The following is an 18,810-nucleotide window of genomic DNA, read 5'->3' on the forward strand; positions in this document are numbered from 1 at the left end:
CGGTCGCTCAGCATATGCTCAGAGGCTGCTTTGGAGGCATCAAGGCGGAGGGAAATGCCCCATCACGTATTTCTTGGTTCCAGGGTAGGAGGCCAGAAGCCAGCGTTCAGGCTGGGCAGCGCCCTCAAGCTTTGCCGCAGCCGGTCTACGTGTGATGCCGACACGTCTCTTGGAAGCACCGAGCTGCTTCCGCCATATCCCTTTTGCCGATCCCTTCCTTCTGTGCTGCTGCGGAAATGCGATCTCTGATCAAGAAGGAAACCTCTTCTGTTCACATAATGAAAGAGACCTCGATCCTTCCAGCCCTTTCAAGGAGACGGGAGTCTTTTTTTGAAATGCTCCCCCCCCCCCCCACAAACCTTGGCAAACCTCTCCAACCAGACAGGAACGTGGGCTGCACGGGGCTGTCCGTTTGCTGCTCCAGCCCTCTCTTTCTTGGCCTTGTCACGCATGTGCCCCGGCTCCACCCCAGGAGCCCCAAGAGCGGAGCGCAGCTCTCTCCTCCACACCACAGTTCTGCTCACTGCAGCAAGGGGCCTGCCAAGTGAGACCTCGGCCAGCAGCCCCCGGGGCTTGCCACTGCTGCCCGTCAGGCGAAGAACGGAGAGCATTTTGCCGAGTAAGGGGCTGTGAGCTCCTAAACCACAGGGGAGAATGAGGAGGAGGAGGTGCTGCTGAGCTCATGAGCAGCACAGTGGCCTTTTCAGCCCAGCGAGCAACCAGCTCAGAGAGGGCTTTGCTGAGCTTTGGCCTCCCTTGTCCTCGTGGCCTCTTCTGGCTCATGAGGAGAGGAGAGACTACAGCTGCATGCGAGCGGTTTCTTGGTAGCTCTGCTCCTGTGTTGATGCTTCTTCATCCCCAGCAGTACACGGCAGTGGGGCAGAGGAACATTTTGAAATGCAGGCACCTGACATGGCAATCTCCATAGCCACGCCTCCAGGGAGAGTCCAAAAATCTAGGAAGTTGTCTCCATCCATCCATCCATCCATCCATCCATCCATCCATCCATCTTCTGTGTAGCTTTTACAGGTCTTCCATAAAGTCAGTGGGTCTTAACTGGCCAAGAGGGAGCCACCCCAAACCCTTCGCACTACAAGGACAGCACACAGCAAAATACCATCTGCTTCCACCCCACCCTGTTCTGGCTACAGTGGGGATGGCACCTCAGCTCCGGGTGCAAGCCGGTCTTGAGGCTTCTAGGGCCTGAAGACAAACCCTGAGCCCTGGCCCTGGCATCCCAGCCCCTCCTGAGCCCCTCCCTCAGGGTGAGGAGGAGACTCCTGGCTGGGCTGGGGGGCCACACTCCCTGCAACCTCCAAACGACGGGTGGTGAGTGTTCCTGAGCATGCCTTCCCCCTGCCCTGTGCAGGGCGGCCACACGTGCTTCCGGTTCACCTTTGGGAATCCCCTCCTCGGAGGCTGCCAAGCAGCCTCAGGCGGCTGCACCAGACAGGGGCCCCCGCTCCAGGCCCCACGCGAGGGGCCCCGCCAGCCCTTCCGCTTACCCAATTACGATGAGGTCTGTGTCGCTGGACTCCCCCGTGTTGAGATGCAGGAGGGACGTCACGTCACTGGGGGGCATGGCTGTGCCGACGTTCCAGGTGATCACAGTGATGCTGAGGAGAAGCAGAGGCCCATCACGGAGTGGCAGATGCTCCGCCCCACGCAGGTCACATGGCAGCGCCGGGGTCACATGGGCGCCTGCCTGGGGGGGGGGCTTCCCCTGTCCACAGGAAGGGCCGCTCGGGGGACAGCATGCACCAGGCCACGAACAGGAGCGGGAAGGCGTGGCAGGGCTGAGGCGGGGCCTGCGGGCCTCATTTTGACGGCCCCGTGGGGGGTTCGGTGGGGAAGGGTGACTTCCCCCCAGCTGCCACGCTGTGTTTGTGAGCCCTGCTTTAAAGAAGCAAACCAACGCTGAACGCTCTCAGTCTTGCATTTTAGACTCCCTTAAACCAACGCATCCTCGTGACCTCAGACCAAGCAGGGCTTGCTTCTGCTGGCCATCCCTGGCTGCTCCCAGGGGGACCTTGGTCCCAGAGCCGAGCCCCAACGGCACCACAGAGTCGCCGCTGCTCCAAATGCTCCACGCCTGGCTGGTTCACAGCCCGGATGTCTCCCTGCCAGCATGCGGGAGAAAACATTTGGGCGGGGAAGGGAGCGGGCAGGGTCCCCACGCCCACTCACTCCGTGGGTGGGCGAGGATCCTCTCCGGTGCCCGAGTGGTGACATGCAAGGGGAGCATCAACCACGTGGGCCCACTTCGGCCTTGCGAGAACCTTCTGCAAAGTCTGGAAGGCGTCCCTCCCCATCCGGATGCTCTAGCCAGCAATGATCTCCGAGTGCTGATGCAGAGAAACGTCCCGTGTGTTTCGCAGCCTTCCCCGCCTAGTCTGTACTCACGTTTCTCCTCCGTCAAGGCCAAAGTCCTCACCAAGGTTAGAAAAGCCAGTGCAGGCAGTGCCTGGAGCAGACTCCCGGTCTGCACGCAGCCACGGAGCTCAGTGGGCGACTCTGGGGCAGCCACGGCCCCTCATCCCAACGTGCCCCACAGGCTTGTTGCGAGGACAAAATGGAAAGGGCAACGAAAACCATCTTGTCGGAAGAAAGGTGAGCTATCAGCATGGCCAGTGAATAACATGAAACCTATTGCTGGGTAGCACCTCTTCAGGCCGGGGTGGGGGGGTCAGCAAGGAGCAAACGGGCATATCGACTCAGAGGTTTCTCCACACAAAACAGAGCAATCCATTCCCTTCATGTAGAAAACTAGCCTATCATGGAGAGAAGGCCAAGCTTAGCCTTCTCCCAGCTGGGGAAAAACCCGCTCATTCTCTGCACGGACCTGCCGAACCTGCAGTCCTGTCCCAAATGGACCGCCGCAGCCTGGTGCTGCTTCCGCAGGGAGGCCACAGACAGATCGCGCCCTTTCAGGTCTAAAGGCAGCCTCTGCAGGGGAGCCTTGTCAGTGGAGGCGGGAGAAAGGTGCCCCTCGGTGCACTTGGGGCATCGCCCCATTCTGCATCACCCTTCCCAGCCGCTTTTCGTCGAGCAGAGAAAGATGCAGGTGCATTTTATTCCCACATTCCAGGGCTACATCTGGCCCATCTAGACTTCCCCTGGGCCCCTTCTCTGGGTTATATTGCTCCTTGTCGAGAGCCCAGGGACCAACCCCTTGGGGGTTGCTGCCTTGGGGGAACAAAGAAGAAAGTTGAAGGCGTCGCAATTTGAGCACCCCCTAAGAAGCAGGGCCCCTGGAGAAGGCCACCCTGATCGAGCACCCGCAGGCAGAACAGAAGGGAGACCGAGTCTCAGGTGGGGCGAGTCCACCCAGGAAGCCCAGCCGCAGCTGACGAGAGCCCAGCTGGGCGGGCTGCCAAGGGCAGGTCCATGCGGAGGGCACTCGGGGGTGGGGTCACAACACCTGGCCGTGCATAACACAGGGATGCTGAGATGCCACTCCAGAGGCCAGGCGCTTTGAGCTGAAAGACAGCGGCACTTTGGCCCCGCCCCTTTTGCGCTTGGCCCGCTTTCTGCTGGGCTGCCCCCGCCTGAGCGGCTCTGAAGCGGGATCCAGCCTGTCCTTGCTTCCTCCACGTTTTGTGGAAGGGGGCGGAATTCGGCCACCGGTGGCCACCACCTGATCTGCGCTGCCTCCGTGGCCACCCTGCCACTGGGGCCTTGGATGGCGATCCTGCCAGCGCGGCTGATTGTGGAGCGACGCAGGATTGCCCCCCTCACTTGCGTTAGAGGAGCTGTTGATGGTGCTGAGCTCTCCCTCCACAAGCCCCCGGTTCAGGACCCTGGACAGCTCCCTTAATGCTTGGAATCGGCTCCTGAATGGACGTCGCGCGCCCCCACCCGGCCCGGGCATCAGCATCCCCAGCCTCCCTAGGAGGGGGAGACCTGGAAACTAGCTGTGCACCCTCACCCAGCTTCACAACCTGCCCTGCCAGAAAGGGGCTGGGAGGGGATGTTGCTGCAGCCACCTGCCACCTCTGACCCTTCTCTCAGGTGGGCTGCTAACCTTTAAAATACAGGCCTGCATGAAATTTCACGTGCTTATCCAGACTCATTAAGGAAGTTAATAACCCCTTTCAATGCAAAAGTACAAGAGGGATTGAAGGGGGAGGAGAGGCGAGTTTGGTGATGGGGTGGGGGAAAGAGAGAAGCCAAACGGCACCTGCCTCGCTGGCTCCTGGCTGCACACCTGCAAAACCTGCACAGGGCACGACTTTGGCACTTGGGGGGTGCTTCCAGCCCGGCCCCAAATTTAGCCTTGTGCTGATGCAGCAGCGCCCATTTCTGGCCCTGCACAGGGAAGGCAACTCACCGGGAAGAGCTGTGGGCAGCCGGGTCAAAGGGCCCTGATGCTGCCCAAAAGCCCCCTACCCAAAGGACCCAGGTGTAACGGCCTTACAGGGGCCCTGGCAGGCAGCTGTAACACCCATCACCAGGGTGAAACCCCCCATCATTCCTGTTCCCCCCACACACACGCCCCTCCAACTGCCATCCAGCTCCCTCTACAAGCACCGCCACATTCCTGACGTGCAAACTGACACTGAGGCGCAAGATGCTCGAGGGTTTGCCAGCTCCGGTTTCTTTAAAGGCTCTGACCGTGCACAGGTTTGCGCTTCAGGGAGCAGTCCGGAGCTTGTTTAGACAGGCGCAAGGAGCTGTGGGCCTTTCTCTGCCTAAGCATGCACAGCGCAATGCCTTCAAGCTCAGCGAGGCCACGGCATCATCCTGACCAGAAGAATAGGATGGCATTTGCTGCCCCAACACACGATCTGCTGCTGGGGGTGGGGGGAGCACTCTGGGGCACTGGATCTCGGTCCCTGGCAGTGTCACTAGCTTTATCAGCATTTGCCAAGACTGAGACTGGGTTCACACAACACAACAAACCCCTGTGGCTTACAAGCTGGGTGGCCAGAGCATCCTGCGGGGGTGCAGTTAAGCCCTCGGGGGCTTGGATGGTGCTCCCCTGGCACAGGAAGAGTGGGATGAAACATGCCAGCACCTCTTTCATCCCCATTTGCTTCTCCTTGTGTGTTGTGTCATTTCAGACAGCAAACTGCAGGTAGGGACAGGCTGAGAAGCGGGGGACATTTTTCTGCCTGGACAGGTATAGAATTGCACCATTAATTTCTTCCCATTTCATGTTTAGATCTGAATAAATGCACAGACCCACCCTAAAATACCTCCTCTGAATTTTCCAGGGAGGTGGCTCAGGCGGCGCGATGCGGAAGCCTGGCGCATCTTGTGGCTTTACAGGGATTGCATAAGTATCGGCGCTTGCAGGACATTCCACGCCTTGCAAGGTGACCTTCCACACGACGAGGCAGCAGGCCGGGTGCTGCAAGCGAGTCACCGTGAGGCTGGGGAGCTTCAAGAGCGCTTCCTGTAGCCTTTCCTCCTCCAGGTCCTTTTACAGTAAAGCTGGCTTTGGCTGGGTGGTCCATCAAATAGAGGTCTGTCCTCTGCCAGCTCCCCACAACAGAGTGTAAGCTAGGGCCCACCTAATGAGTGAGATTACATTAGGGCCAGGGGAGTGAGAATCGACCTTTGCATCTTTGGCATTTGCGGCACTCTCTGTGCTAGAGGCGGCCTGGGCCTTTGTGTGGCCGTTCTGTGCTTCCCAGCACTGCTGCTGTTTTGTGGCTCTGGGAGGAAAAGCCCAGAGGGTCCCCGCACCTCACTGAGCAAGAGGAGCCCCTGGACCGCCAGGAAGCGCCTCGCATTCCTCTTTGGGCCGGGACGGCGTTTGGGTCGCCCTGTCCTGGGGCTAAACAGACTGCTCCTTGCTGAGCCATGGGACCGTTTCGCGTCACTGCAGCTCTGCTCAGAGACCATCCAGCACTGCTCGAATCTTTGCAGGCGTTATTCCAGCCAAGCCTCCCAGGATTCCCCAGGCAGAGGCACCGGCTGCCCACTTGGCGCCCTCCAAGTCCTTGCAATTATTTTTTGAAATACTTCACCTGTTCCACCTGATATCAGGCCCTGTAAGAGAACATCTAAATGGGGCTGCCTTGATTTTTGCATGGCTCCTGCACCTGCCATGGCTGGCAAATTCAGCAGGTGAAACCCCCCCACACAGATTCCCATGCCAGGGGAAGCGGCACCCATGGATGTGGGCACAACAGCAAGGGAAGTTCTGGCTACGTGAAGCAACCCTGGCAGACGAAAAGCCACAGCGGGTGTTCCCCCCCCCCCCACCACCCAACCCCTTTGGGTGGACCACATCCCAGCAAGCCCCGTTCAACATCTGGGCTTTCTGGCCAAGAGCTGCTGCAGTTCTAATAAAATTATAGCAATGATTTCAAAATATCCACTTGCGCACGGCTATTAACATGTGTAAAATGTCCCTTTTGAAGGGTGACTAACCAGTCACTGGACATCAGCTGTCCCACTCTGAACATCACTTCCAGAGAAACCTTCCCTGGTCTGCCACCCTGAAAACATGCTGCGCTACGAAGTCCATCTTTGCTGAGGGCTGGGGATGCTGGGTGCTGCAGTTCAGATGGCAAGTTCCTGTGCCATGCTGCGGCATGTAAAACACGTGACTTTCAACATTATGCCCAGCGAGTCCATGGCCTCGGTCCCTTCCCCATCCTGCCTGGCTGAAAGAGCCGCCCGTGCTCCGCCTGCCCCTCCTTTAGTGTATGTGGAAGCCTGGGAGGGCGGTGCCTGTCCTGGAAGATTGTGGACTGCCTGAAAATGTGAGAACAGCTGCCCAGAGCATCTGGCTGCATCCACCCAGTGCAAAACTGCGGGCTGCTCTTCCACTGCTGAGGACTGGTGGCCGTGGAATCCTTCCACGTGTGCAGCGCTTGGCAGAGGTCACAGGCCCCTAGGAGCCTGCAATCTAAAGTGCAACAAGGGAGGCAGCAGTGGGGAAAGCGTAAGAAGCGTTCTGCAGGGATGCAGCCCACAACAAACCAGAGCCAACCAGCCACTTACTCCGTAGGAGCTGTTGTATCAGGATGGCTCAACAGGTGAGCTAAGAAGCCCCCTATCTCAGACCTCAGGCAGGCCATGCTCTTCCTGTAAGCCATGCACCCTTGGGCTGAGATCCAGTCGGGCAGGGGGACGGTGGGGCTGAGACCAGGGCTTTGTGGCAAAGGAGGCCTTTGGGGTGGTGACGGGGGGCCTCCCGCAGGCATCCTGGGGGGTCGCTGCAAGCGTGCAGCGCAGCAGGGGGCAGAAGACCTTCAGATGCGGGGGGGCCTTATGCCCTGGAGAGCTCTGCCACCATGCAGGCCATGCGCCTCGAACTCTTGGCACGTGCACCGGGGAGCGAAGTGCTGATATGATTGGCATGCCTGGCTTGTGTCTTCTCCCTAAATGCTTGGCAGAAGCCCTTGAAAAAGTGCCAGATGTTCTGGGCTCCCTGACTCACTGCGGAGACAACAGGTCCCTGGGCAATGGCTCGATAAACGTGCACGCATAGCCAGGAGCAGCTGACCCAGCCGCGGGCTCACTACAGGTGGCGGAGCGCGTTGGCTCACAGGGTCCCTGCCCCCAGGCTGAAGGCCGCACAAGCCATGCTCCCCGGCAGCGCTGTGGCCCTCGTGGCAAGTGCCAGGAGCAGCAGCAGCAGCAGAGGCAGCTCTGTCTGCCCAACGGCTCAGCTGGCTCCACGTCCTGGAACCTGCCCCAGGGATCCTGCTCCACCCGCCGGGAGGACCAGCCTGCCTTGGCAGAGCTGGCTGAGGGCGTCCTCCCCTTGGTAGGCTGCCTGGCCCAAATCTGGCTTGGACTCAAGCGCCAGAAGGAGAAGGGCCGCTCGTGCCTGCAGGCTGCCCATCCCAGCTAGCCCCAAGGTGGAAGCAGGAGCCGCCCACCAGCCCACTGTGGATGAGATGCCCCATGCGGCTCTTTCCCTGAGAGCTATTTCCAAGTCTGGATCTGTGCACATTAATTCACATGTGCAAATACTGGTCCTCTTTTGCCCTCTTCCCTTTGGATGTGCATCCTCTTTTTTGGAGTTGGGTGGCCGTTCCACCTCCCCCAGAGTCTCCAGGTATCAGATCTCCAAGTAGGCTGGTGAGGGATGAATGCATGTATCTAGCGCATAAGCAGGAGACTGTGTGGTCTCGATCCAACAGGAAGGGGAGGCATGAGTGGAAGAGGAGGAAACAGTAAAGAAAGGATCCGAAATGCTGAGTGCAAATTAATTTGCGCTAATCAACAGTTATGTTTCATCCGTTTCATCTAATGGTGAATGTGGTGGGATGTGAGGTGGTTAGTTCTGTACGCATAAACATAATATGAACTGATTGCATCTGCCTTTTCTTTACAGATGTTTCATATACTATAAAAAGTACCAGAAAAGGTTTCGAAGGTAATTTTGCAAATGCCATCACTGAACAGTTCGCAGCAGCATGTATATGACTGTGCAGCATGTTCCTGTCTTCAGTTGTTTCCACATTTTTGGAGCAACGTGCATTAGAAGAATGATGTGCACTTTAGATGTACAGAAGAAGCCTATTTGCATATGCTTGTGGCATTAGAGCCCCTGATGAAGGCTGCCTCTGAAACACACGGTGCAGCAATGCAACTTTTTGCCTGGCAGACCTTTCAGCACTTCCTCCCCCTTTGTTTCCTTCTTTTCCGCTCATGCCTCTCCTTCTCATTGTTCCCTTCACTCTCATCTCTGTTTCCTTCAAGTGCACAGAACGGAACATTAATGCAGTCCCCACTCTTCAGCTGTTGGGGCTAAGCCTGAACCCTTCATTTCATTTGGTTCCCTCCCTGCAACGCACACACGCACGCACGCACGCGCATCTGCAACGAGCCACCCAGGACAGCCTGCCAAAATGCCTAAAAATGCATCAAGCCCATTTTAAAGCTGACAAATTAAAATATACAGTAAAAATAATATACAATTTGTTGATACCAAATTGTAGGACCAGTCCCTTTTTCTAGCCTTTCCCACCTCTTGGCTTTTAAATGTGTGAAGGGCAAGAGTATGGTAGAATAAAATTGCTTTGTTATTGAACTATTTATCTAAGCAATGTACAGAGGACAGAATTAACTTCCCCACCCATCATGACCAACAAACGCCTGTCAGAAAAGATCTGTTTTCAGCAGAAGCTGAAAACCCAGAAGGATTGGTGCCTGCCTAATCTGTCACGGCGGGCTCTCTTCCAAGCCCTGATGGGCTGGAACCTGAAAGTCTTGGCTCCTACCTGAGCAAGCCAGGAGGGGATCAGAGGTCTCCTGAGCACCTAGTCTGGGGTTCCTCAGAGCTTTTTCAACAAGTATCCAGGCTCTGAATCCAGCCCAAAAGCACACCGGCAGCACAGGCATAGCATGCTGGCGAAAAGCTGCTCCTGTCCCCAGTGGATGCTTTGCAGCAGGTCAAGCAGTTGTCCACCCAGCACACAGCTGCCTAGTCAGACAGGCAACGGTTCAACCAGGTCTCTGGAAGACTCCAGAAATAGCGTTCAGCCCAGCGCAGGTGAGGACAGCTGTTCTTGATCGCATTTATCTCTGGGAAGCTATGAATAGAGATCCATTCTCTCCATTTCCCAGAGGGGGAACTGCAGCTGAGGGCTGAAGAACGGCAGAGCTGCCCTGCCCCCGCCTCCCACAAGGAACCTGTGACCAAGCCAAGATGGCATTCTGGCCGCCCCCGGCCGCCCCATGCGCCCTCCACGGGCTCCCTCGAATCCGCACCTCTTTCAGCCCATCAGCACCCAGTGACCTGGTGCGCATGTAATGGGAAGACAGGCTGGTTGATGACTCCATGGGCCGCTGCAGCACAGGCCGTGGCCATGTGCACACGCAGGTGGGCCCCTGGGTTGTTCCACCACATCGGAACCCAGGCCCAAGAATTCATCGTCCGCACCCACAATTAATCTGCAAGGCCATGTAGGAATCCGGCAGCAGCCTGATGAGAGGGTGAATATTCAAAAAGGCTGCAGAGTATAAGGCAATTCCAGAAGGGGCCAGCGGTGCACATGAAAAGTCCCAGCATGCACTGCGCTTCCCAAGCCCCCTGATGCTCTGCCTCTGGACTGGGGTTCTTGATTCCTTACAAGGTCAGGGGTGCTTCCACCCAAGGTTTCTGCAGCACCCTTGCACCTCCACATTCAAAAATACGGAAGAGTGGATGCAGTGGGGAGAGAGGATGCTGAAGTCAGTTTCTTGTCCCCAGTTCCTTACACCAACCTGGAGTTCAGTCAGTGAATTTGAATAAGGATACAAAGCTTTAAATGAACGTGCAATTCAAATGGATCACTGTTGGTTTTAATTTCTTGTAAACCTCCCAGAGTCTATGGCAACAAGGCAGATGTCAGTATGAATGAATTAAAAGATGACCTTAGAACACTCTCAAGAGGGTACTTAAAGTGCTCTCTCTGTCTCTCTCCCCTTCACCTAATGCTCCGGCAATCCTATGCCAGCCAAAATCGCACTGGGGGCTCCAAGCAGCTCAGCGGCCCGCACTCGGTGGCTGCGTGCTGGTCGCCATCGCACCATGGCTCGCTGCTGAAGCAGGGCCGCCTGGACCCAGCCCGGCTAATGAGCTGCGGCAGGGGAGTTGTCGGCAACCCATGAACAGGACTGGTGGCTTGCCAGCTTGGCTGGGTTCCTTCCACATGAGAACCCACCCTTCCACAGTAGCCTGCAGTTCAGCTGCAACTCCCACTCCAGACGGGCTCCTAGCATGCAGTGCAGGAAGCCATCTTGCATCAAATCTGACTTTTCCCCCTTATTTGATTTTCTGCAGTAAGTGGGGAGAGAGAAGTAGTGGTGGGAAAATGCAAAACAGAAGACTGCAGAGACGGAATAAAATCCAGTGTGCAAATCCCTGTTCAGCCATGAAGCTCACAGATAACTCTGAGGCAGTCACTCTCACAGCTACCTTGCAGGGTTGTTGTGAGGATAAAAAGAAAAGGGGAGACCAAAGAATGACGCCCACGGCCCTTTGGCATGGCTGCAGGCCTTAGCTGCCAAGGCTGCCTGTCTCATTCGAGGCTTCCTCCACACTCCCCTCCTGCCCAGCAGGCTCGCGAGGGAGGCAGGGAGGGGCACGCCTGTGCGGCCCACAGAGGAGGCAAGGGGCATGGAGCAATGACCCTGCTCAGCAAGGAGCCTGGCTGACTCCTACCTGTTGGAAGTGCAGCTGAAAGGAGATGGAGGGAGGGGGTGTCAGAGCGCTGCACCCTGTCGGGCGCCCTGACTGCCAGACGGCCCCTGCCCAGGTGAGCTGGCAAGTGGCTCTGGAGATGCCTACATAAAGCGGTCACTACAAATACACGATCGATTCTGTGGCTAGTTCGCCCCTGCCCACACGGGAAAGGTGCTGCCGAGAGGCCAGTCAGCCCCCTTTCCACATCAGAACAAGGGAGCTGTAGCCCAGGAAGCAACACCGCTCTCTGCACTGCCAGTCCAGGGCGAACTGGCACAGCGGCTCCCCCACACCTGGCTGGAGGGCGCTGGGACCTGCGGTCCAACCACTCCAGCGGCACCAGGCTCAGAAGGCTGAATCAGGCTCACGGCGATGCTCCCTCCCTCCCTCCCTCCCTCCCTCCAGCAGCCCGTTTGTTTTGCTTGTGAGCATCATGCCGTCTGGACATTCTCCAGGCCGGGGGCATTGGGGTCCCCGAGGGGCGTATTGTACATCTTGCTCCCCCACGCACCATAAGCAGGATTCGTGGAGCACGAGCTGCGGGGCCTCCCATGGAGCCCTCGCCTGCAGGCGCCCCAAAGACCAGCCCTCTCTCACTCCGCGGAAAGCTCCAAGGGGGGCGGAGGACGCACCGCGAGAACAGAGAAACCAGCAAGCGATCGACCGACCGACCGACCGACCGACCGCCCGGGTGCCCTGGGGAATTCCACCCCAGCCCATGACTGCAGAGCGCCAGCGGTTCCCAAACCTGGTTTTTGCGCAGCTGGGATCCCGGCCTCAGGGCTCCCCCCGCCCCTTCTCCATAATGCAGTGCGACCCTCACGCCCCCCACCCGAAGGGCTGCTCCGGCCCCGCCTGCGCCCGCCTCACCAGAATGCATTGTCCTGCTTGGCGTGGGGCTCGCCGAATCGCTTCAAGAAGCTCTCCTTGGAGTTGGAGTTGGAGTTGCTGGCACCCACGTCATGGGACTTGGGGGAGTGCTTGACCCGCGTGAACGGGAGCAGCTCCTCTGAGTCGGCCTTGAAGAGCATGGGGGATCTGGAGGGGCCGACCCTCCCGCTGGAGAGGTACTCGCTGGAAACAGCTTTGGGGAGGGACACGGGCCGGTGGGACGAGCTGGAGCGACTCAGGCAGATGTGGTCGCTGGATTCCGCCTTTGGGAGCGTGTCCTTCAGCTCCACTGCGGCCAGGATGCCCGATGTCAGCGGGTCCAAGGCGCACAGGTCCGGGAGCAAGCTGCCCCTGGGTGACTGGCTGAGTTTCACCGAGGGAGACATGCTGTGCAGGGAGGAGGGCGTGCCGGAGGCCGGGGACAGCGGCCTCAGTTCGACTGGGGAATGCAACGTCGGGGTGCCAAACCCCTGGGCCCCGCCAGAGCCCTCCGGCTGCACCCTGCTGATCTCCAGCGAGAGCTTTTGCCGGGCAGCTGTCCGCTCCTCAGTGCTTGTATGGCGAGACTCGTCAGGCTGCAGCCGAACCTGGAAGGGGTCCAAGAGGGAGTCAGGCCACGTCCCAGTTGGTGTGCTCCCTCCGGCACCTGCGGCGTTGCTGGGCCCCTCGGGCTGGTACCGGACCGGCCCATCCACGCTGAACTGGCTGGCGACAGGAGAGAACAGCCCCGGAGACACCAGGCCTGTGAGGCTGCTCCGAGGAGACACGGGCTGAGGCGCGATGGGGGAGGGCGGGCCTTGATCCGGGTTGCTGCGGTGGCTCGGTTCCACCTGGGGGAAGGAAAGGGACAGGGAACATCAGACTCACCTGCCTTCCTGGCCGCCATGCCAGGGTTCACAATTCAGCTTAAGCGGCCAATCCAACGGGACGTCCCGTTCATTGCTAAGCTGGGTGGAGCTGCAGCAGACAGATTCTGCCAGCAACCCTTCCCAAGGAGAGCGCTGCCAGGTGCCTCGTTTGGCAGGCCAGTCCCTCTCCACGCACCCCCACCTTCCTCATCGGAGAGCCCAAGCTGGACTCCTGTTCGAGTGCCAGACCAGGAAGCAGGAGCTACCGCCCAGGGTAGCTGTGGGGTTAAAACTGCCAAGAGGGCCAGGTGCACCACACTGGGCTACAAGACGGGACATGGAGGCGGCAAACCACGCAACACCGTAGGGTGCCCACTTCTGGCATCTACCCGGGTCACATTCCAGAGAATCGCCCTCCCTGACCAAGGCCTCGCTTGCCGCTCCTCACGCACGACACTGGAGATCCAAGGCAGGCGTGGCCCGGCCCGGCCTGGCCCGGCCAGGGGAACGTTTGCTGTGGGGGTCCCCATGCCCCCCACCCCAGCACAGGAAGAGCTCCCACAAGCTCCAAGCCTCGTCGGAAGGGCAGCAGGCCCCATCCCAGCCTCTCCCCCAGACGGTACCCGAATCCATCCCATCTGGCGGGTTTCGGGGCCTTCTTCCGAGGGGTCGCTGTCCATGCTGCCACGCCCAGCCTCTCCCGGTCGCCGGGGGCTGCCTGCCTCGCCTGCTCCCAACAGCCATGGAACCCTGGGGCTGGGGGTTCTCTCTCTGCAGAGGGGGCTCTGGGGACTCCCCTGGAAGCATCGGGGGCAGGCGGGAAGCGCCTGAGGGGCAGGCGGCCTCCGCAGCATCCGGCGTGACCAAGACAGGAAAGGCTCTTTCGAGGGCCATTGCCAGATTTGGAGCCCAGTGGTGGCATGGATGGGAGAGCGCTTTTCCCCTGTAAGCATAATTCCCCGAGGGTGGGGGTTAGGGGGGCACAGCACCTGCGAAGGGAGAGTCGCCCTTCCTTCCCCAACTGTGATCCTGGGAAATAGCTCTTCCTCCCCTCCCCTCCCCCTTGCGGTAAAGCTCTCCTAGTTCAATCAAAGGAAAAGGTTTTGTCCCCCAGGATGTACTACCGTGCACGGTGTGGGGAGGCACTGGGGCACTGCAGCATGGGGGCAGGGGCAGAGAAATCCTTCCCTCCCCAGCTGCAATCCCTCGCATTCTTTCCACCCCACGGGGCAGATGTCTGGCCAATGCTGGTGTCGGCTCAGCCTGTGAGATTCATGGGTCCACATGAAAAAGAGCTGCCCTGAGCAGCTCAAAGGAAGAAAATGCAATGCCCCCCCCTCCGGCTCCCCTTCGCAGCTCTGCCCCCCCACGCAGGCCCCGCTGACATGCAGCACCACTGGGCTTGCCTGGAGCATTCCCCAGGGGAGGCGCCTGCACTGGCCAGGGGTGCCTTCGGCCCCCTCCTGCCATGTCAGCACCACCAGGACACGGAAGGAAGGTGCGTGCTGGGCACATCCTGGTCACAGCTGGAGAATCTGCAACATGGCGGCTCAGGATGGGCCCCTCAACGTCTCTGCCCGTCATCAGGATAGCAACGAGGAGGTCCGTCCTCCTCCGCGGCTGCTTCTTCCCCTTATACCTGGACCTCCCCAAACACTCGTGGCAGCCTCTCCCATACCAGTGCCCCCAGGCGTCTTGGATGACTACAGCTCCCACCACCCCCAACACGGGCCATGGCACTCTCCATTTCTCTCCTTCCCAGCCTTTTCCATCCCTGAAATGGCAGGCCCTTGCGTTCTCCCTCCGCTCTGGGCTGCCCTTCCCCGGTTGCCCACGTTCTACAGACAGACCTGTCCTCCTGCACCTTTAGCAGCAGCTGGTCATGCTCCTCTTCTCATGATGGGCATGTCATGAGTGGCACTGGCTGGAGCTGGGGGTCCGACTAGATGGCCTGGGAGGTCCCTTCTGACTTGCTCTGTTTCTGTTTCCCTCATTGATTTCTAAGTGGCAATGAAAGGGCTCATAGGCAGACAGACCATCTTATTTTTAATAATCAGATGCCAGCCTCTCCCTGGCTCACCTTAGTTGGCCCCTGCCCCTGCTCCGCCAGCCGAAATTTAGATTTCCCAACTCTTTGGGTCCGGAGCCTGTCTTTTGCGGCTGTCAGGTACACCTGAGGTGTTGGTTCCCATCAGCCCCAGTGCTGGAAGCCACCCAGAGAGCTCCAGCCATTGGGCAGTATGGAAATAAAATGAGGAGCAGGGCTAGTGGCCGCCCCACACACCTGGAAAGCACCTGGCCAGAGGGGGCTGGCTTCCTCTGCCCTGTGGCTGGTGGATGGCAAGGTTGATTTCCAGGTGCACACAGACTGGCGCAGAGCCGCGGCTCCCGCTGTACTCGGGTTTCGGAATCCATGGCAACATGGATCGACGCCGGCCTCCTCTCGCTGCTGGCGGCACCTCTCCACGGCCTCCGGCAGGCGCTTCTGCCAGCAGCTACTTCAGCCCTAGTGATGCTCGGACCTTGGCCTGCTGTCCGATCCCACTGCGCTCAGCAGGTGCTGTGCACCACCTCAGGCCCGCCGTCCCCAACCTGGTGCCTCCCAGAGGTGCTGGACTGCAACTCGCATCATTCCCAGCCAGCATGGCCAATGATGGGAGCTGAAGTCCAGCATAACTGGGCCCAGTTACATCGAAGATTGCCCCAGCCCATAGCTTTGGCAAGACCTTCCCACGTCTTTCCCACAACTGCAGATAGTTCAGCCAGTGTCAAATAACACAGAATGCCTTGGCTGGGGCAGGCAAAGCCCCCACAAATACAGTCCCCATGGAGCTGCAAGCCTAAGCCCAGCCAGGCTGGGGGGGCACCAGGTATGGATGGTAGGGGGCACTGGTCCACTGAGTTCCAGGCCTCCCCATGGAATGTTTGTGCTCCTGCTTGGAAGCCTGAGGAATCCCTTCACTGGAAGGGGGGCTGTGATGCAGGACAAGTACCCTCTGCACATGCTCCAGAACACTGCCCTGTTGATAAGGATTCTTGACGCACTTGTCTGTGCCTAGAGACCTAGAGCTGAGGACAAGCTGCAGGACTCCAGTGAAGCCTGTGCCTTTGTCACCCTTCTCCATGGTGGAAAAAGAGAAGGGATTGTCTGGAGCCCCCACCACCACGGAGAGCGGGCCTGTCCAGCCACCCCCTCCCAGCCTCAGCACAGGTCAGTGGAACCCATTCTGCACCCCACCCCCACCTTCAAAGGAACCAAAAGATCATGCAGAGAGCCCAGGCCCGGTCAGTGCAAGGGGCATATAAATCCACAAATAGGAACCGTTCAGTGCTGTGCACATTCCTCAAGGACTCCATCACCCTTTAAGGTGAAAGAGCGAATGCACGAGCGAGCCCATGAGTACGACCCCTCTCCAAAACTCTGGCTTCGGAAAGCACTCCGTGGGAAGACCCCCCCATCTTCTTCGTCCTTTGGGAGGTGGTTCTCTTTTGAGGGTCCACCTCACACACACAGGCAGGAGTGGGCCTGCCTCCGCTTTCCCGTCCGTCCACAGCAGGGCCGGGCAGAGGTCACAGGGACTCCGGGCAGGAGGCGTCCTGCGCCCTCCTTGGGCCCTTCCTCCTGCCAGCCCCGCCCGCGCCGTGCCCTTCAGTTCCCCTCTGGCCCGCGTGCGCTCCCGACAGCGGCAAAGCAAAGGACGTCCCCCCCCCGCCCCCCCCCCCGCCCCCGCCCCCCGCCGGCTCCCAGAGCGCCTCCTCCCGCCCGCCTGCCTGCCCGGGCCTGCCCACGGCCCGCCTCCCGCCAGGTGCGCGATCGCCTTCCCATCCTTGCCGTGCCTTCTGAAGGACGAGGCAGCGAGGGCTGCCGCCGCGGGCGGAATGCCTCCCCCACCTGCGGGAGAGGTGCGGGGCCCCTCCGGAGCGCGGGCTGCAACCTGAGACGCCTCTGCAGCCCGGCGCGGGGAGGGGGCGAGGCACGGACCTGGCGGCCCAGGCTCGGCAAGAGCTCCTTGGGGGAGCTCTGGAGGCGGCTGGGCAGGCACGCGGGGCGGCAGCCGGGCCAGCGGGATGTACAGGTGTGGGACCAGGTGCCTCACCTGGCGACATCGGAGAGAAGCCCCTCGGAAACCGTCACAGTCACTGGGTTTCTCCTGCACCCCAGCAGCTGCCCCTCGCCCAGGGAAAGCAGGAGTCCAGCAGGTGCGACCTCCTTTCTCCCCCCTCTGCCGTTTCCTTTGCCTCCTCCCATCATGCCTAGGTTTAATTGCAAGCCGTTTGGGGGCAGAGACCTCTGCGCCAGGCACGCGGATGGCCCTGCGAGAACATTTTCACAGGAGCACCACGGCAGCGGCAGAGCAAGAGAGGAGGAGCAGCAGCAGCAGCAGCAGCAGCAGCAGCAGGGGCGGGTGGGGGGGCTGGAATCCGGCCGGGTCCCACCTTCGGTCTCTGCTCGCTAACGCGCAAGGGCAAATTGCGATCTGGGGCAGAAGAGGGGAGAACCGGGTCCCACAGCTGCCCTCCTTCCTCGGCCCACGTTCTTGTTCCAGCGGGCAAAACCCGCCACGGCTCGACCCGGGAAAAGGTTCAGCCGCGCACCTGTCAGAATCTGCAGCTGGAGGGGGCCCCTTCGGTCGCCCTCTCGCTCGCGTGCCCGCTCCCCCCGCTCCGTGCGGGCGCGCAAGCACAGCAGCGCGTGCACGCAGAGCGCGCCCGCAGAGCGCGCAAATGTGGCTGGAGCCCCCGCCAGCCCCGAGCCCAGGGTCCCGGCGCCCCGCCAGCCTCCCCGTCGCCCCCGGGCGCTCCTCCTCACCCCACGACTGCGCCCATTTCCCAGAGGGGGGCCATTTCCGAGGCGGGGGGAGAGGGCGCCCGCTTCCCGAGGAAGCGCCATGCCGGCGCCCAGTACCTCCGCCGCCGCCGGGCGGGCCGGGGAGCGCTGCCCCTGGCCAGGACGCGACGCCTTCGCCGCCTGCGCTCCGCGGGCCCCGAGCGCCGCCGCCGGCAGCCCGGCCACTGGCTCGGCGAAGGCTCCCGGGCCGGTCCGCCCACGCCGGCTGGCCACCTGCTCCGCGGACGCCCGCGCCCTCCTCACCTTGCGCCGGCCGCTAGGCTCGGCGGTCCCCGAGGCTGCCCGGCCCCTGCCCGGCGCCTGCCGGCGGCCCCTGCTCGGCGGCGGCTCCATGCTCGCCCGCCGCTGCTCCCTTCCTCCGCCGCCGCCGCCGCCGCCGCCGCGCTCCCCCCGCCAGCCAGCCAGCCAGCCAGCCAGTGGCGTCATCGCCCGTCAACCTGCCGGAGCATTAAAGGCGCACGAGCCCGCCGGCCACGCGGTCTCGGCCGGCAGAACCGGCGTCTGCGCGCGGAGCTCCCTGCTCTCCCAAGCACCTGCTTTTGGCAGCATCTCCGCTGAGTTGCTTTCCCTTCACCCACTTTTGCAATGCAAGTTTCTAGTCCTCATGGGTGTGCTCCTAAGCGATGACAACATCACGGGAGCCCAGAGGAGGCTCCAAAGCTGGAAATGGCAGAAAAACCCTGTGCCCCAGATCCATCCTGCTCTTCCTCCTCCCACCCTCCCTCGCAGGCCTGTGTGCCCCGTCTTCCCCTTTACAAAGCTCCCATTTCCCAGGAAGAAGTGTAAGACCGCACATCCCTTCTCCTAGGAGGGGGTCGCTAACCCAGATTTTGCAGAAGAGGAAGCAAACAGAATTAATTAGGCAAAATACGCAGATCCGCATGACTTGGGTTGGCCGCCCCAGTTCTGCCTTTCTTGCTGCTAGTTTTCCCACTGGCCCAGATTGCGAGGTCTTTGCTTTTCTGTTCTTTCTGGATGTGAAACTCCATGCACCTCTGCTCTCAGGGAGCCTGTCGTGAAGCACTCGGGGTGGGATGCCCCTTGTTTGTGGCTGTGCCCCCCCCCCCCCCCACATGAACCCTGGAGGG

At 60.2% G+C, this 18,810-nt stretch overlaps 1 protein-coding gene across 1 annotated transcript in view; it reads right to left on the bottom strand.

Annotated features, from left to right (window-relative positions):
• Positions 1-18,055, bottom strand: part of INPP5J (inositol polyphosphate-5-phosphatase J) — a 35,518-nt gene extending 17,463 nt beyond the window's left edge. Inside the window, exons 1-5 of the mRNA XM_044444192.1 lie at positions 17,470-18,055; positions 17,311-17,351; positions 13,497-13,670; positions 12,005-12,855; positions 1,506-1,616 (exon numbers count right to left, since the gene is read on the bottom strand). Of these exons, the coding sequence (XP_044300127.1) occupies positions 1,506-1,616; positions 12,005-12,855; positions 13,497-13,670; positions 17,311-17,351; positions 17,470-18,055 (1,763 nt within the window). The remainder of the gene's footprint in view (positions 1-1,505; positions 1,617-12,004; positions 12,856-13,496; positions 13,671-17,310; positions 17,352-17,469) is intronic.
• Between the last annotated feature and the right edge of the window lie 755 nt (positions 18,056-18,810).

This window comes from Varanus komodoensis, unplaced genomic scaffold, assembly GCF_004798865.1.
Source record: "Varanus komodoensis strain SLA01 unplaced genomic scaffold, ASM479886v1 scaffold44_3, whole genome shotgun sequence".
Taxonomy (NCBI): Eukaryota; Metazoa; Chordata; class Lepidosauria; order Squamata; family Varanidae; genus Varanus; species Varanus komodoensis.